Source organism: Melitaea cinxia, chromosome 24, assembly GCF_905220565.1.
Source record: "Melitaea cinxia chromosome 24, ilMelCinx1.1, whole genome shotgun sequence".
NCBI lineage: Eukaryota > Metazoa > Arthropoda > Insecta > Lepidoptera > Nymphalidae > Melitaea > Melitaea cinxia.
Window position 1 is genome coordinate 8348961 of NC_059417.1, and position 14899 is coordinate 8363859.

Sequence of the window (14899 nt, forward strand, 5' to 3'; positions counted from 1 at the left end):
ACTCGACGAAGCCTGCCAAACGCTGCCCAGCCCAACCAAATCCTCCTATCGGCCTCCTTCTCGTAGTTGTTGCGGCCTATTTGGATGGTATAACCTAGGTAAACATAATCTTGAAAAACTTCGAGAAGAGTACCATCGACCAATACCGGTCTCGGTATGACTTGTTTGTTAAACATAACTTTCGTTTTGTCCAAGTTCATACAGAGACCGACACGCTGGGAAGACTCGTTTAGGCCGGCCAGCATCGGGCCTAATTCATCCAACGTCTCCGCAAAGATGACAATATCTTCGGCGAAACGAAGGTGAGAGATGAATTCACCGTTAACGTTAATGCCTCGCTCTCCCCAATCTTAGGTCTTATAGACATCCTCCAGCGCAGTGGTAAACAGTTTCGGTGATATTACATCTCCCTGTCTTACCCCACGCCGGAGGGAAATAGGTCCTGTTGATAAAATGGTAGTGATCTACAATCGATACCGAAGCCAAAATTATAGTTTTTAGAATTTTTGTCTGTTTGTCTGTATGTATGTCCGGGATAAACTCAAAAAGTACTGCATGGATTTACTTCAAATTTGGCACGAATATTATTAAGAAGTCGGGTTAACATATAGGCTACAAATTATCACGCTATCACCTGCGGGGAACAAGCAGTGAACTTTTATTTCTTCAATGCATTCTGTAACAACGTGTAATCTAACGACGCATATTTGAATGTTGTTATTATGTTAATAACCATGCTATAAGCTACCTTCATACTATAAATAAAGACATTCTCTAGTATATTTAGTGTCAGCATTGCACCCGTGCGATGCCGGGGCGGGTCGCTAATAAATAATAAAGTATTACAAAACTTTAAAAAAAAACGGCGATTTTAATACAGCTGTTTAGAGTTTTCATTAAGTAACATATTTCGCATTCACGTACAGTAGTACGAATAAAAAAATTGTGTAAAAATTCCACTAAAATCTTTATTATGAAATGAATAATGATGTATTTTCAATGTAGCATTTAAAACAACAACTTAATTTATAAACTTTCGTGTATTGCATATAAATTGACACTCACAAATTATTTATAGAATATTTATTCTTAGGAATTTTACCCTAAAATGAGTACAATTTTTTTTAAATACTAATAAACATCTGATAACAATTTATAGTTTACTTAATATTATAGAATTATTTAAAACTATTTTACAACGTTGAGACGACCAATTTAAACTGTCCTTATAATCTATTAAGGCTCTTGTTTTGCGTTCTTTTTTTATTACTTAGGAGACAATAAGAGGTCCGTGGTATGAAAAAATATGAGGAGTGAAATAGTGAAAGAGTAATACTAAACAGTGACACCTGACACGGCCTGCCCTGATCGACGTTTTACCGCGCAATATCCCGATGTTCGAGAAAGATGTAAATATATTTTTAAATATCATTGGTAATCATTTAAGGATTAAAACTCCAGTTGTGTTTTGGAGCTGACACACACTTCACACACTAAAGTCCTCTGTTCATCTGTGTCGTAATTCTTAACAAATTGATCGTCTCGGCTCAAAATTATTACGTTAATCACTGTGTTAAGGTGTGTTATTATTGGAGAATAAAGATTAATTCTCTGTACTTAACTAAATCTACTGAAGTTAGTAACTAAAACAATATTAAATAGGTCAATAAAGGCGTAATTGATTTATAATGATGTGTATAGCCGGTCAAACAGGATATATTAAATATTGTTAAAAAAATAACAATTATTCAAACTGGATGGAGTCAATAACGATTTTAATCCTTTGCTGTTAATTTAAAAACGAAAAGGAAGTTGTTATGCTAAAATGAGAGTTATTTCAAGGCATTAGACTTATTTTTAATTCTTAACAGTTCGTTACAGTCGTACGTTTGAGACAATAACAAAAAAAAAAAACCATCCATTAATTTATTTAAAGATTTGACAAATTTCAGCAAATGCCCCATTCCCCAAACATCACTAGCGAGAAAGTTCAAGAAATATTAATATATACGAATATAAAAAAAAAGAAATACTAATAAATTAATATCAATTAGGCCTGTTTCGCCAGTTATGGATAACAACACTATTTGATGGATGACGATATCGAAAAAATAAAAGTTTTTGTGTTATTATTTTTCAGCATCGAATTTCACTGTATTTATCAGATATTGCTATTCACAAACATGTATCTAAAACGTGTACTTTATTAATTATATAATGAAACGGGCTCTTAGGGTTGTAAATTTAAACAAGGCGTAATTTGGTAATTTTACTTAAATTTTGGTAACACCATTTTTGATGATTTGATCATTTTCAATAAGTGCCCCATTTTTTTTTCTATCCTTTTCCTAAAGAGCACTAACGAGAAACTATTTACACGAATTATTAATAAAATAACATCCATCACAATAATTGTGTGTGGTGTAATTTGGTAGACTGACTCAATGATGATAACACAGCTAATTAGATTTGACCATTTTCACAAGTGCCCCATTTATTTAGACAGCACTAAAGAAAAACTGTTACACAATATCTTTATGAAATAATGTTTACTAATCATTTCAATAGACCCATTTATTTTGAGTTGCAAATATAACAAAGACGTAACTTGGTGATTTTACTCAATGTTGTTTAGTGGACCATTTTTTTTTTCTTTCTCTAAACAGCACCAAGGAGAAACTTTTACATAATATATTTTTAATAGTAATATCAATTAACTAACGATCAATAATAGTCGTTCGTTAGACCAATTTATTCTAATGTCATCATAACAGTTGATGAAAGCAGCAGTTTCTTTCTTTCAGATGAGTGTCATTACATTTATAGGCCGTATTATATGGTGATGAAGACTCTTCGCCTGTGTAATGCCACCCCCACAGCCAGCCAGAGTAAAGCGGCTAATGCGTGGGATGCCAGTAAAGATGAGTGGGTCGGAGCCATCATGTGGATATACAGCGGGAAATGTTTCTTGAGGAGCTCGCTACCAATGTACAGGAAAAGGGCGTTTTGACCTGAAATTTGGTTGTATTATTAGCATTTCTGCTCATGTTGAAAATAATTGAGATTTTTAACCGAATTCTCAAAAGAAGGAGATTGTTTTTTCGACTGGTTACTTCATAACTTAGTAGTGGGTGCATCGATTTTGATAATTTTATTTTTTATCGAAATCTAGTACTTGACGTTTGTCACATTTATAATTGATCGACATCTGACGAGTACTTTTTAAGTTATCGCTAATGATGCATATTTACTTGTATTACTGGACAATGTAAAGTTGCTTTTTTTTATTTGTGAGTACACACAATTATTTAATGGTAAAATAAAATACAAAAAAATGAATAACCTTAAATGTTACCACACGACAAGCTAGGTTTCGATTAATAAAGAATCTACGAAATCGATGAATCCAGTGGAATGTTTTGAGGAACACATAAAAAAAATGAAATGAAACCTACCAGCATAGTATAAAGGCCGCCCTCCCCACTTAGTCTTCAAATCAACCAGGAAGTATAGAACGGCTTGTATGAAGAGTGCCATAGACGATGTTACAAGGCAGTAGGAGAGCGACCACAGGTTCTTATTGATTGGCATGACCCCCCCGTTCTTTGAGAACATTGATAGAGCCCCACCGGAGACTCCGAAGATTATCGACCAGAATATCCAACGCATTATACGTGCTCTGAAAAAAAAATAAGTTAATGTATAATATTTGGTAAAATATATTGAAATTTGGTACTCAAATTGTAAATAATTTGTAAACATTTTTTTAAATGTGAAACATTATTAGGTCTTTTTATATTTATATTTATATTATATAATGATATATTACTTTTATTTGCACTTTTTACTGTGTCTCAAATTATTCTATGATTAAATAAAAGCGTTTATGACTAAGCTTAGACTTTTTACACTTTGAACATTAACTAACAAAATTCTAAATACTTTCTATTGTTTGTTAAAACTTCATGTCAAAATGCGAAAGGTATATATATATGTAACTTATATAACAACTTTAATATATATTGAAACTGTATGTATGTAGGTATATTTACACACTTATGTCTCACTTTAAATGTTATATCATAAATTGTCCACCTACACCAACAAAATAAAATCTCCTCTGCCCCTAGGTTGCCTGGAAGCGATTGCTTTTCAACAATAAGGCCACCCTTTGTACCTTATGATACTTTGTTAAAATCAATCTACTATTTAATATTTCCCTTTTGATGTAAAATAAAGTATAGTGTTATGTTATGTCTTACTTATAAATATAAATGAATACATACCTGGCATGGTTGTAAGCCAGCATGATTCTAGTAGTATGTGCCCCGGCCTGAACTACTAACACTCCAGACAGTATGCCCAGGATACCTTCGGGGTCATGGGGCAGTACAGTCTGGTAGATCTTGCGGAAAGTACCGTGACTGTATAGGTGAGACTGACCTAAGATGAATCTGGAAATATAATATTAATACTTTTTATTGTACACCACAAAGAAACAAACCAAAATTTAAATAAAAATTAAAAATTAATTAATTCACATTAATTATTACAAAGGTAACTGACATTGTCCTGTCTCGTAAACTGTCAAACGCGTTATTTATTGTCTATTTTTATTATACCATAAGAACTTATAAAAAGGTTGTTGAATTGTATAAAGTGTTTTCGAGTTTGCGAATAGCAATAAATTTAGCGATTCATTTTTATTAATATGGATAAATAAAGATGCACACAGATGGAAACTTTTGAGTAAAGAGCATGCAATAGAAAAAATATAGGTTTTCGTTGCTAATACACAAGTGTCTGACAAGGACACTTAACAAGGTGGGAAACAGACTTCGGGATGAAGTTACTTTGCCTAAATGAAAAACTAAAAATTTATATTATAAAAAGTTTGAGGTCTTCTTGAATGGGTTGACCACTCGACAGTAAACTTGAAAAGGAGACAGAGGACAGGAGACGTGAAACTTTTAAGCCTCCCAATATTATTACATCTACACAAAGTCTGAACCCGAACGTCACTTATGTAACTCAAACTTAAAGAAAATCACAAACTAATAATACTGCCCATAAGTGTCGTTTATATTCTGAGTAAGTTAGCCAGAGCTGTGTCGATAACGAGTGTCCTGGTGTTGCAGGCATCCATAAGCTACGGTAACTGCTTACCATCAGTGTAATTTTTTTTAAATCCTACTTTTATTTATAAAAAAATGAGACTAAACTAATATAACAATGAAACACATACCTATCAATATACCCTGCGATACCTCCTGTACAGTTTTGCAGTGAGAAATCTCCCAATGCAGTACGATGGAGTCCCCCAGGGCCGGAATACCCAACTGGACAGCCTGGTGCAGCTACCGTCAGGGTTATCGTCACCTGAAACGTCACCGGAAATATAGGCTATATTATGAATATATATAGCGATAGGCCGAAGTGATGATCACCACCCCGACAAACATCGATATGGCCAATACAAATTTTTGTAATGTGCGGGGATCGAGACCACAACTGCAAACCATCTTTGTAAGGAAATTTATTTACGTAGAAATAAGACCTATTTTTTGCCTAAACTACTGCTTCGACTCATTTGTGGATATGGCTTTAAAATGGTCCCTAGTATAGTTATCAGATATTTAATGCGTTCAAATACTTTTATATTTTATTTATTTTTATTTTTGTAGTAAACATAATTATTTTATGTTTGCAACCCCTGCACGATACACAAAGTGTTTCCCATTGTGTCGCCCAGCGCTCAATATCTGTGCTGATACCTATATATGTGTTTTTATTTACTGTATGACCGTCGAGTGTACCTTCATAGCTTGTATATAACTGCAAAAAAAAATATCACTCACCTGTATTGCAACGATGAGGATTGTCGCTAGCAACTGTTGCCAGCCAGCGGCTATGTCACGGAACAGGGAACGACCTTTAAGAATAAAAAATAACATTATTTTATTCTTATACAATGTGTCGAAACATGTATCCTTAAATTTATCTGCGTTATCAGAATCGATATTATAATCTAAATATGCAACTTACTTGCCCTAACGCTTTAGTAAAAATAATAAAATTAAATATTAAATAATTTTTATTTATAAAATTACCAAATGTTTTTACGCGCTGGATTGAAACACGACACACACCTAAGCTACACGCAAACACGCATAAACTAGGGCAAAAGGGTCGTTCCCGTAATGCTTTATAACCATATGAAGAATTATATCGGAATTGTTCATTTATTGATATTTTTAAACTAGGTTGAATATTATTGAAAACACAATCTATTTCTTATATGAAATACTGATGAATGAAAAAATCTATATTTCAGAGGTATTTCGTAAATAAAACAAGTTGTAACGGCAAAGGCTAGTAGAAAAGTCTCTAAGCAAACTTTGAAAGGAAAATTTTTTACATAGAAATCTCTTCCTTCACTTTTTATAGAAAGTGACGGAAATAAGCACAATAAATAAATTATAATAAATAAAAGGAAAGAGAGATAAATGTTGTTTGAAATACTTATTCTACAAAACCAACCAAATTATCTTTAAATAAAATAATAAATATGTTATATGAAAATAATAATAAATTTTACCATCTTAAAACATTTCAACAGTAGTCACTAGCGACAACCTTGAAATGTTCGGTTTTTTCTTTTGTCTATTGTTTGTTGCACGTATACGAATCAAACTCCGCCCCTTTAGTGACGTGGTGTGTTTAACAATATTAATATCGACGCCAATATACGCGCCAAAAATGGCGTGAACTCATGTGTGTTGCCCATAGTTACCACGCTGGGCAGGCGGATTGGTGACCGACCGTTGGTACGAGATCCAGTACAAGAAATATCTATTACCCATCCATGTGTTTAATCATCATAATGATCCTGCATATATTCAAGATAATACATATGTCGATATAAATATAGGTGACCACTTATCATCAGGTGGTCAATACATTTATTTACCACTTTTGTAATACACTAGTAAACACAAAAAAAAAAATTTTAAACAAACCTGGTGTAATATTCTGACTGGTCCTCATAAAGGCACACTCAAGCGAACCAACAATAAAGTACATTGCTGCCAGGCGTTGCAACACTCCAGGGAACCTGACATTGTACCAAGATACACCCACTGAGCTGAGGCAGATGCCTATCAGGGATAGTAATAGGGATCTACGAGCGACCTGGAATAATATATCATGATATTAATTTAAATCTATACTTATATTATAAAGAGGTAAAGTTTATAACTTTGTTTGTATGTAGGGGGTAATCTTCGCAAATACTGATCCGATCATGAAAATTCTTTTACTAACAGAAAGCTACACTACTCAGGAGTGACATAGGCTATATTTTATTGTAATTGAACAAAAATATCAGTAAATAAGAAAAAGATTAAAATATAATATCAAAATGGTAATAAACTATCGCCATCTATCGCTATTAGAAAACAATTTATTAGTCTTTCGACGTTATTAATTTAGTCTTATTTTAGTCTATCGACGACATTTTCTCGATTTTTGATAGATAGCGTTGGAGCAACATATTATTTATTTAAGTGCTATAAAATTTGTTTTTTAAAGTATGTCATTTGATTAATATAATAATAATTAACGCCCAACGAAGTGGGCACGGGTCGGCTAGTTTACTATATAGACAATCCCAATGTCGCAGGGTCATAGCAATTGACTGACAGGGACTCAATCTCTGCACACGACAAATATTAATTATGTTAGTCGTGCACTTTTATGATGTATATGTCTGGATGTTTATATTTGGGTATTGTTTGTGCTTACCAAACCCCCAGATAGAAATCAAATCCTAGGACATGCCGTTGCCAGTTGCTGTGATTACTGTTTTAAGGCATACTAAATTAATCTTTAAAATTCATCTTAAACTCAATTGTGGAAAACTAATCGTTTCCTGTGTGTTTTGGAATTTTTTTTAAAACATTTCTATTTGACAACCTTCAATGAAGTAAAGTATGTGTGGTATTTACAAGATAATAGAGTTTTGGACAACTTTAGGTACCGAAACTTTTTTCTTTATGCTCAAATTGTATTTTTTTTCCTTTTTATACACCCTTCAATTTTAATTTATGTAATTTGATCTCCCATAGAGAACGGCACCGACCCGCAGTTTTATGCATTCTCCGACACACGTCGGTCAGTCTTAAAAGGAAAAAGTCCAGAAAAAAAAAACAAAGTTTGTACAAATATAAATATTCTCTAACGTTTTATGACTACGCGCATATACATTATATAAGAAAGCTTGTCCCAGTTTAGCATTTACGAAAACAATTTTCAGAGAATACCAGTTACAAACTTCAGAATATTCCAGAAGTGATACTACAAGTGTACAATTTTAATTTAAGATTATTTGCTCATCTCACCTGTGCGAAAGCAGTCAATCGCGGCATGGAAGTCCTAAGTCTTGCGTTAAGAGATAACACCAAAGCTTCGCCCATGGCGAACGCGAACCATGGGAAAACCACATCGGCCACAGTCAAACCGTTCCATGTAGAATGGGAGAAAACGCCATATCCACCGCCGCCAGCATTTACGAAGATCTGGAAATATACAATAAATTGTAATGACTAACTAAAAATTTTAGTTTCGGTCAAATTGGGTTGCGAAGTCTATAGTAGCCGAAATTTGACAAAACTGGGTGTTCGTGATTTAGCAAGTCTAAGTTTTGGCCATAATTGGCCTAAACTTCAGTCCAAACGCACAAGAGAAAGAAAATATCTAGAAAATTCAGTTTGAGTTCTCAGTTCTTATCAATATAGTAGGTCTCTATATTTTAGGGTGTTGATACTTTTACGTAATAATCTTATATGATAAAAATTTCTCCCCCATCTGCAAGTGATCCCAAGCCGTGCCCTACCCTCGCTATTCATGAATCGGATGACTATTGAAACTGGTGCATATGTCATTATTTAGATAAATTTACGAATAGTTTTTTTTTTTTTAGTTTAACATCATATTTTGTGCCATTATCATTACGTGATGTCTAACTAAAGTGATTGATTGAATTAATTTGTTTCCAATCCTCAGAAGCTACTGAAATAATTGGTTGAAAAAATTAAATTTGGAGATAAAGCACTTTTGATAATTCATTTCTCGTTTTTAACCATAATAATTAGCTACGTTATGTTACACATTAATTTTTTTACCAACTATATATTAATTTTAAATTCTATTTCTGTTATGTGTTAAAACTGATAACATACATATCTAATGACGCGTATCTGTTATCAACGTGTACATATATAAATAAATTGTTACAAATATTTCATCAAATACTTCCTGACACTTTCCATCGCGTATTGATTATATTAATGAAGTAAAAAAAAAAAAAAAAAAAAATTAATAGGTTTTATCCAATTTAGTTTTTTTTTTTAATCGACTTCTAAAAAGGAGGAGGTTCTCAATTCGACTGTATTTTTTATTTGTGTCAACTTATGGTTAGGTATACTGATTTCGATGATTCTTTTTTAAACCGAAAGCTGGCGCTTTTCTTGTGCTCCCATTTAAAATTGATCATGACCTGACTGGTATTTTATTAGTTATCACAAATAATGCGTATTTAACTGACTATATTATCGACTACCTACGTCGAATTACTTAATAATAATTATTAAAATCGATAAGTAATTCGACTATCCGTACTAGGTTGAAGAGGATTTCCTGGAACCAGGATGTTGATGATAGCTTAGTCTGTAGACAGGGCTTCTGCCAGGATATTCACTCTGTTCAAACTTCAGCTGGCTTTAGACGGAAGATGATGGATTATTAGAAGCCTATGGTCAGTATTGAAGGACTTTAGTATAGTCTTGTGAAATAGTGACCGTGATCTGACTAGTACTTTTTGAATTATCTTTAATAATGTGTATTCCGAATGTTGATAGAATTAAGTATGGTAGCCATAAAAGTATGCCTTAAAAAGTAGAGAGGAACCCAGCCCGAGTGAGAAAGAGATGAATGATAGAAAGAATAAGTATGCAGCATGAAAGTACGAGAGGCATGAAAGTGAGAACTGGTATGAAAGATAAAATAGCAAATAACGACTCGCATAAAGTGCGGGGACTAGAATAAAAAATATGTGTATTTAATTGATGATTATTTTGGCCTACGCTGTATTACTTGCCGATGTATTTGGAGTCGGTTTGCGAACAAAAACAATTATTTGAGTCTTGTGACATTATGTAAGAATAAATTTTCCAAAAATTGCACGCGTGTAAAAGTTAGCAAGACAGGGCAAAGTCTGCGATATAGATAGGTATATATAAAAAAAGTTTGCAGCCATACCATGAGAGCAATGGCGAATCCCCTGAATATATCGAGCGATCGCAAGCGCGACCTAGTCGGTGATCGAGGAACGCTGGCTTCCGTCGTCAGGACGCGAGTTTCAGAACCTAGCTCGTTGTCTTCTCTGGAAAAATTAATTATCGATATTGGCTCTGCACTGGCCCTTTAAACAATAGAAGAGAACAAGACATAAAAAGCATGAAAGCCACAACCAGGATTAGTACAGAAAAAAAAAAAAACATATTAACATATAATAAAGCCAATCAACAATCTAACAAGAGACATAAATGTACAGGGAAAATACGGAATACGTCTTGCATGCAGGCTATATTAGGTATATTGTATACATAATACGGCCTACCTGCATAAAATTATGTATAAGCGAGAGGCATTAAATAAAACCATATACACTACATACTATTTCTTTTCTATGTACAAAAAATAAGTTTTTTTTTTAAATATATAACTAGGTCAGCACATAAGCGTACGGCTCGGCGTACGGCTGATGGTAAGCGATAACCGTAGCCAATAAACGTCTGCAACACCTGAAGCATCGCAAACGCGTTACCAACACTACTCCTAATTTCCCCAGGAACTCTGCTCTCTCACCTTAGTCACCACAGAAATACAGCACTGTTTGAAAACAGTATTATTTTGCTGTACATCTAAGTTAACTGTTGAATTTGAATGATTTCATTTTTTGTATATCTTAATGGAATGTAATATTTTATTCTGTTTGTTTTTTACTTATTGCCTCCCTTTTGAATCTAACCTATTAACGTTATTTAATAAAATAATAATAAATAAATAAATATTTACAAAATACACACACGGTCGTCTGTTTCTAAAGTAAGCAACTTAATGCTTGTGTTATAGGTAACAGCCGACTGGTAGAGCTGTATATTTTTTTTTTTTTCGATAAACATACTTAGAAATAATACCTATATAAATATATAAATAAATATATATATATATTACACCCAGACTCAGGGTGGGAATCAAACCCACAACCCCCGGAGCAGAAAGCAGGATCACTACAAACTGCACCAATGGGCTAGTCAAAGTTTTGCATTTACTATAAGGAAACTAATTAATTTTCGCTAATCAAAATATGTGAAAATAAAAATGTTTTCTAAATGTTAGTAATACAAAAAAGTGCGATAAAAGCTTGTGTATCTGTTAAAAGGAAATGTAGCAAAAACGAATTACATTTATAGAATAAGATAGTTGAACTCAGTCTTGCGTGCGATTACGTGTGCATTGTAGCTATGCAACATTTATTAGTGACTGTTGTCATCTGCCGTAACAGGGGTTTTGTCGCTTTTTGTTTGTCGACAATAATGTCTAGTGCTTACAAAAAATATTTTTTTTTTTAAATAAATAAATGGTTGCAAATATTGTCCTCTTAGTCTTGTCTCTAGTTAGTTTTAATCTTATTAATATTTATTAATATTTATATTAATATTTATTCTTATTAACTTGTTATTTTGTAAACAGGTTTTAGTTTATTTTTGTTTAATGTTTGTGCATATAAGTTGAATACATGCCAATCAACTGGCATTATTAATGTTTAAAATTGTAGAATTAGTTTAACATGTTCTTTAGTTGGCAAGCCAAATATATAAAGTAGATTAAATAAAATGAAACAGTACCTAGACTTAGACTTTTTTTCTTATACAAAAGTGCAATTCTTAAGTATACTTGACTGTATCCTTTGTCACGCACACACATTCGCTGTCTCTACAAGCATAGTGCACAAAAAATCACGCACATGTCTGGAGTTGAACTATCTTATAATAACTTATACATTATGCTAGATATTGATACTAAATTATTTTAGTCAGGAAGCGAACACAAAAAGATTTAGCCATATACCAATGATTAGTTACATTAAAAAAAAATACCACACTAAACACACTAGAAACCATATTTAACAGTACAAAACTAAGCTAATTCATTTAAACTCAAACTGAACCAAACTAAAAGCCTACACAAGCTTTTTTTCTTTTCAATTCCTACTGTTAACACAAATACATACTTTCCTTATGTATTTTTATATACCTTCTTGAAATTTTCAACTGTTAATAAATTTTTTATTCACCAACTTAAGTTCATATACATTTTTAATCTTGTGATAGATGGCACTTGATATTAATACAATTTTTCAAATATTAACTCATTAATTATATTTTGTTTTGTATAGGAAAAAGTTTACTTAAGTAGAATTAACTTTTTTTTACATGACTTGTTTTTGGTAAAGCTATTCTTGGATTGTCCCCATCTTATAAAACAACATGTATAACCTCCAGTAGACTTACCTTGCAAAATATCTGGCATAAAACCTTCCAGCAACGACACGCTTGCCTATACCCTTCACGATATACCACAGCGTCGCCATAGACAGTAGTACTACAACCGCTGTCAGTAACGGTAAGTAAGCAGCATCAGGCTCAGCTGTCATACGTGGAAGACACTCATCCTTGGTCACATCAGTCACGTTGATGCTGTACTGGCCGAACTCACCGAATTCATATGTTCCTGTAGAGTAAATAGTCAATTACTGAGAAAGGCTTTAGGGTATATATTTTTGCAAATTTCCTCATTAAAATTAACACGGGTGAAGTCACGGGTCTTTGCTAGTATTGATTATAAACACTAATTTCCAACTTTATGTGTATGAGACACTAGTACTCATATTAGCAGTAGTAATCTATATATTAATACGTGAAGCAAAAACTTCGTACCCCTTTTTGCAAAAATTGCGCAGATGGAGGAGTATGAAATTTCAGGTACTTATAGTTTATATAGAGAAAGAGTGCAGAATGCTAATTTTTTTTCAAATTATGCATAAAAATATATTAAATTAATAAAGAAACATTACACACACTACCATGTATTTGACACACACGCATATTATACTCTTTTGTTGATTGTCAAAGTCTGTAGTCAAGATAGAAAAATTTAAAAAGGGTCATTAATTTCACTATTTTTTTTAATGTAAATTTTTAATTATGGTTGAATTTCGACCACTAGTACTTATTATTACTTATGTTATACTCTATTTAAATTTGAAGAAAATCATAAAATATGTATCCCAAGTAAAGTGATTGTATACCTAATTTTATTATGAATTAGCATTAATGAGAATGTCATGTTTGTAAAATGAAAAAAAAAGAAAAGTTTTGTTTCCATTAAATAGATTTAACTCTTACAAATGTAATAATTATGTCATTACATATTAACAAGCCACATAACAAAAGAATAAATCAAGACTGGGGCTTCATATAATAAACCTTATACTCTATACTCAACATACAAAATTGACAAAAACAACTTATAAAACATTCTCTTTTATAAGATAAGGAATATAGGTACATATAAGCTATATTATGTAATAAAAATGTACTTCTATACAACTAAGATATTTGATAACAATATAAACAAAGTAGCATAGATAATGCACCAATGTTTAATATAACTTATTTTGAAAATCTTCCACTATTTGTAATAAATAAACTTAAAATGCATTTCTCAATTAATATAACAAATAAACTTGTATGCACGTACTTTTTAATCTTTTAGTATATTCATTATCATAACAGGTATACAACATATATAAACACAGCTTATGTATTGCTAAATCAATGGGATCAGTGACTCATTGCACTGAAACCGCAATATACAATGTCAATTTATATTTATTTATGAAATATTCAAATAACCGGTCCAGAGCTACAGTCGTCATGCATTAACAAAGAAACAAGTATGGTTATAACAAATACATACCGTTGCAAATTTGTCCGTTTCGATTTCTTATAGCATAACGCAGAGGACTTATCGTGTTTAGCACTATAGCCTTTGTAAATGGTATTTTCTCTGTCTCCAGTAACATGCAATCCTCACACTCCTCATATTGGCTCCAAAACGAAACAGTTTCATTTGTTACAATCTCCAAACAAGCTTGGTCGTATTTCAATTTGATTCCATTGCAGTTGCGTATAAAAGAACCAATATTTTCGAAATTTCCGACCATTTTGATATCGTCACATTAGATCTCAGAATAATAAAACATCACACAATAAACAATGCACTTGCAAAATTGCAAAAACAAAATTTTAGGAAACTGACAACGCAAATTCTGAATCACCAGAAAATGTCAAACAAGGAATAGAAGTACTGACAAGTATTTTTGCTTTGCTTGCTTGTGCATTGAATCACGGTCTGCTACAAAGGTCTTACAACGGCGGTCGTTTGCTTAATGGTTACGCTTTTCTTTTCAATTTACGGCCGCCAGAGGCATGACGATAGTTGGGTGTGCTGAGCAACAAAGACAGAATAGCCTCCTGTCTCTTTTTCTATCACACAACGCATTTATGTTTTAAAACATACCTAACCATTTAGAATGAATCGTCACTCATCCGGGGTGCGTAGTGTGCATTGCACACTGCACCGCGTGACCACCAAAGAGTATATGTGACCACACCCTTCGATAGCAGTGACATGTAGCGGCGTTAACGCGAAAAAACTTAAACCGTGGATTAAATGAAACTGACAGAAAGCGAGTGAAAAAACATACATTATA

General features: G+C 32.7%; 1 protein-coding gene across 1 annotated transcript; it reads right to left on the reverse strand.

Moving 5' to 3' along the window:
• Positions 1–948: 948 nt before the first annotated feature.
• LOC123665693 (heparan-alpha-glucosaminide N-acetyltransferase-like) lies at positions 949–14500 on the reverse strand. Its single transcript, XM_045599955.1, has 10 exons — positions 14104–14500; positions 12636–12855; positions 10318–10441; positions 8400–8576; positions 7020–7191; positions 5859–5932; positions 5246–5379; positions 4287–4454; positions 3456–3679; positions 949–3011 (listed from the first exon to the last, which is right to left on the reverse strand). The coding sequence occupies exons 1-10, from the start codon at positions 14348–14350 to the stop codon at positions 2833–2835; spliced, it is 1719 nt and encodes a 572-aa protein (XP_045455911.1). The 5' UTR covers positions 14351–14500; the 3' UTR covers positions 949–2832.
• Positions 14501–14899: the final 399 nt, after the last annotated feature.

What these genes read in the sequence shown, in the direction of transcription:
- LOC123665693 (XM_045599955.1), bottom strand. Translation starts at nt 14,350, where the DNA reads ATGGTCGGAAATTTCGAAAATATTGGTTCTTTTATACGCAACTGCAAT. An exon ending in AAACGGACAAATTTGCAACG is followed by an intron (nt 12,856 to 14,103) that starts GTATGTATTTGT and finishes TTTACTCTACAG; the next exon opens with GAACATATGAATTCGGTGAG. An exon ending in GATTGACTGCTTTCGCACAG is followed by an intron (nt 7,192 to 8,399) that starts GTGAGATGAGCA and finishes ATATTATTCCAG; the next exon opens with GTCGCTCGTAGATCCCTATT.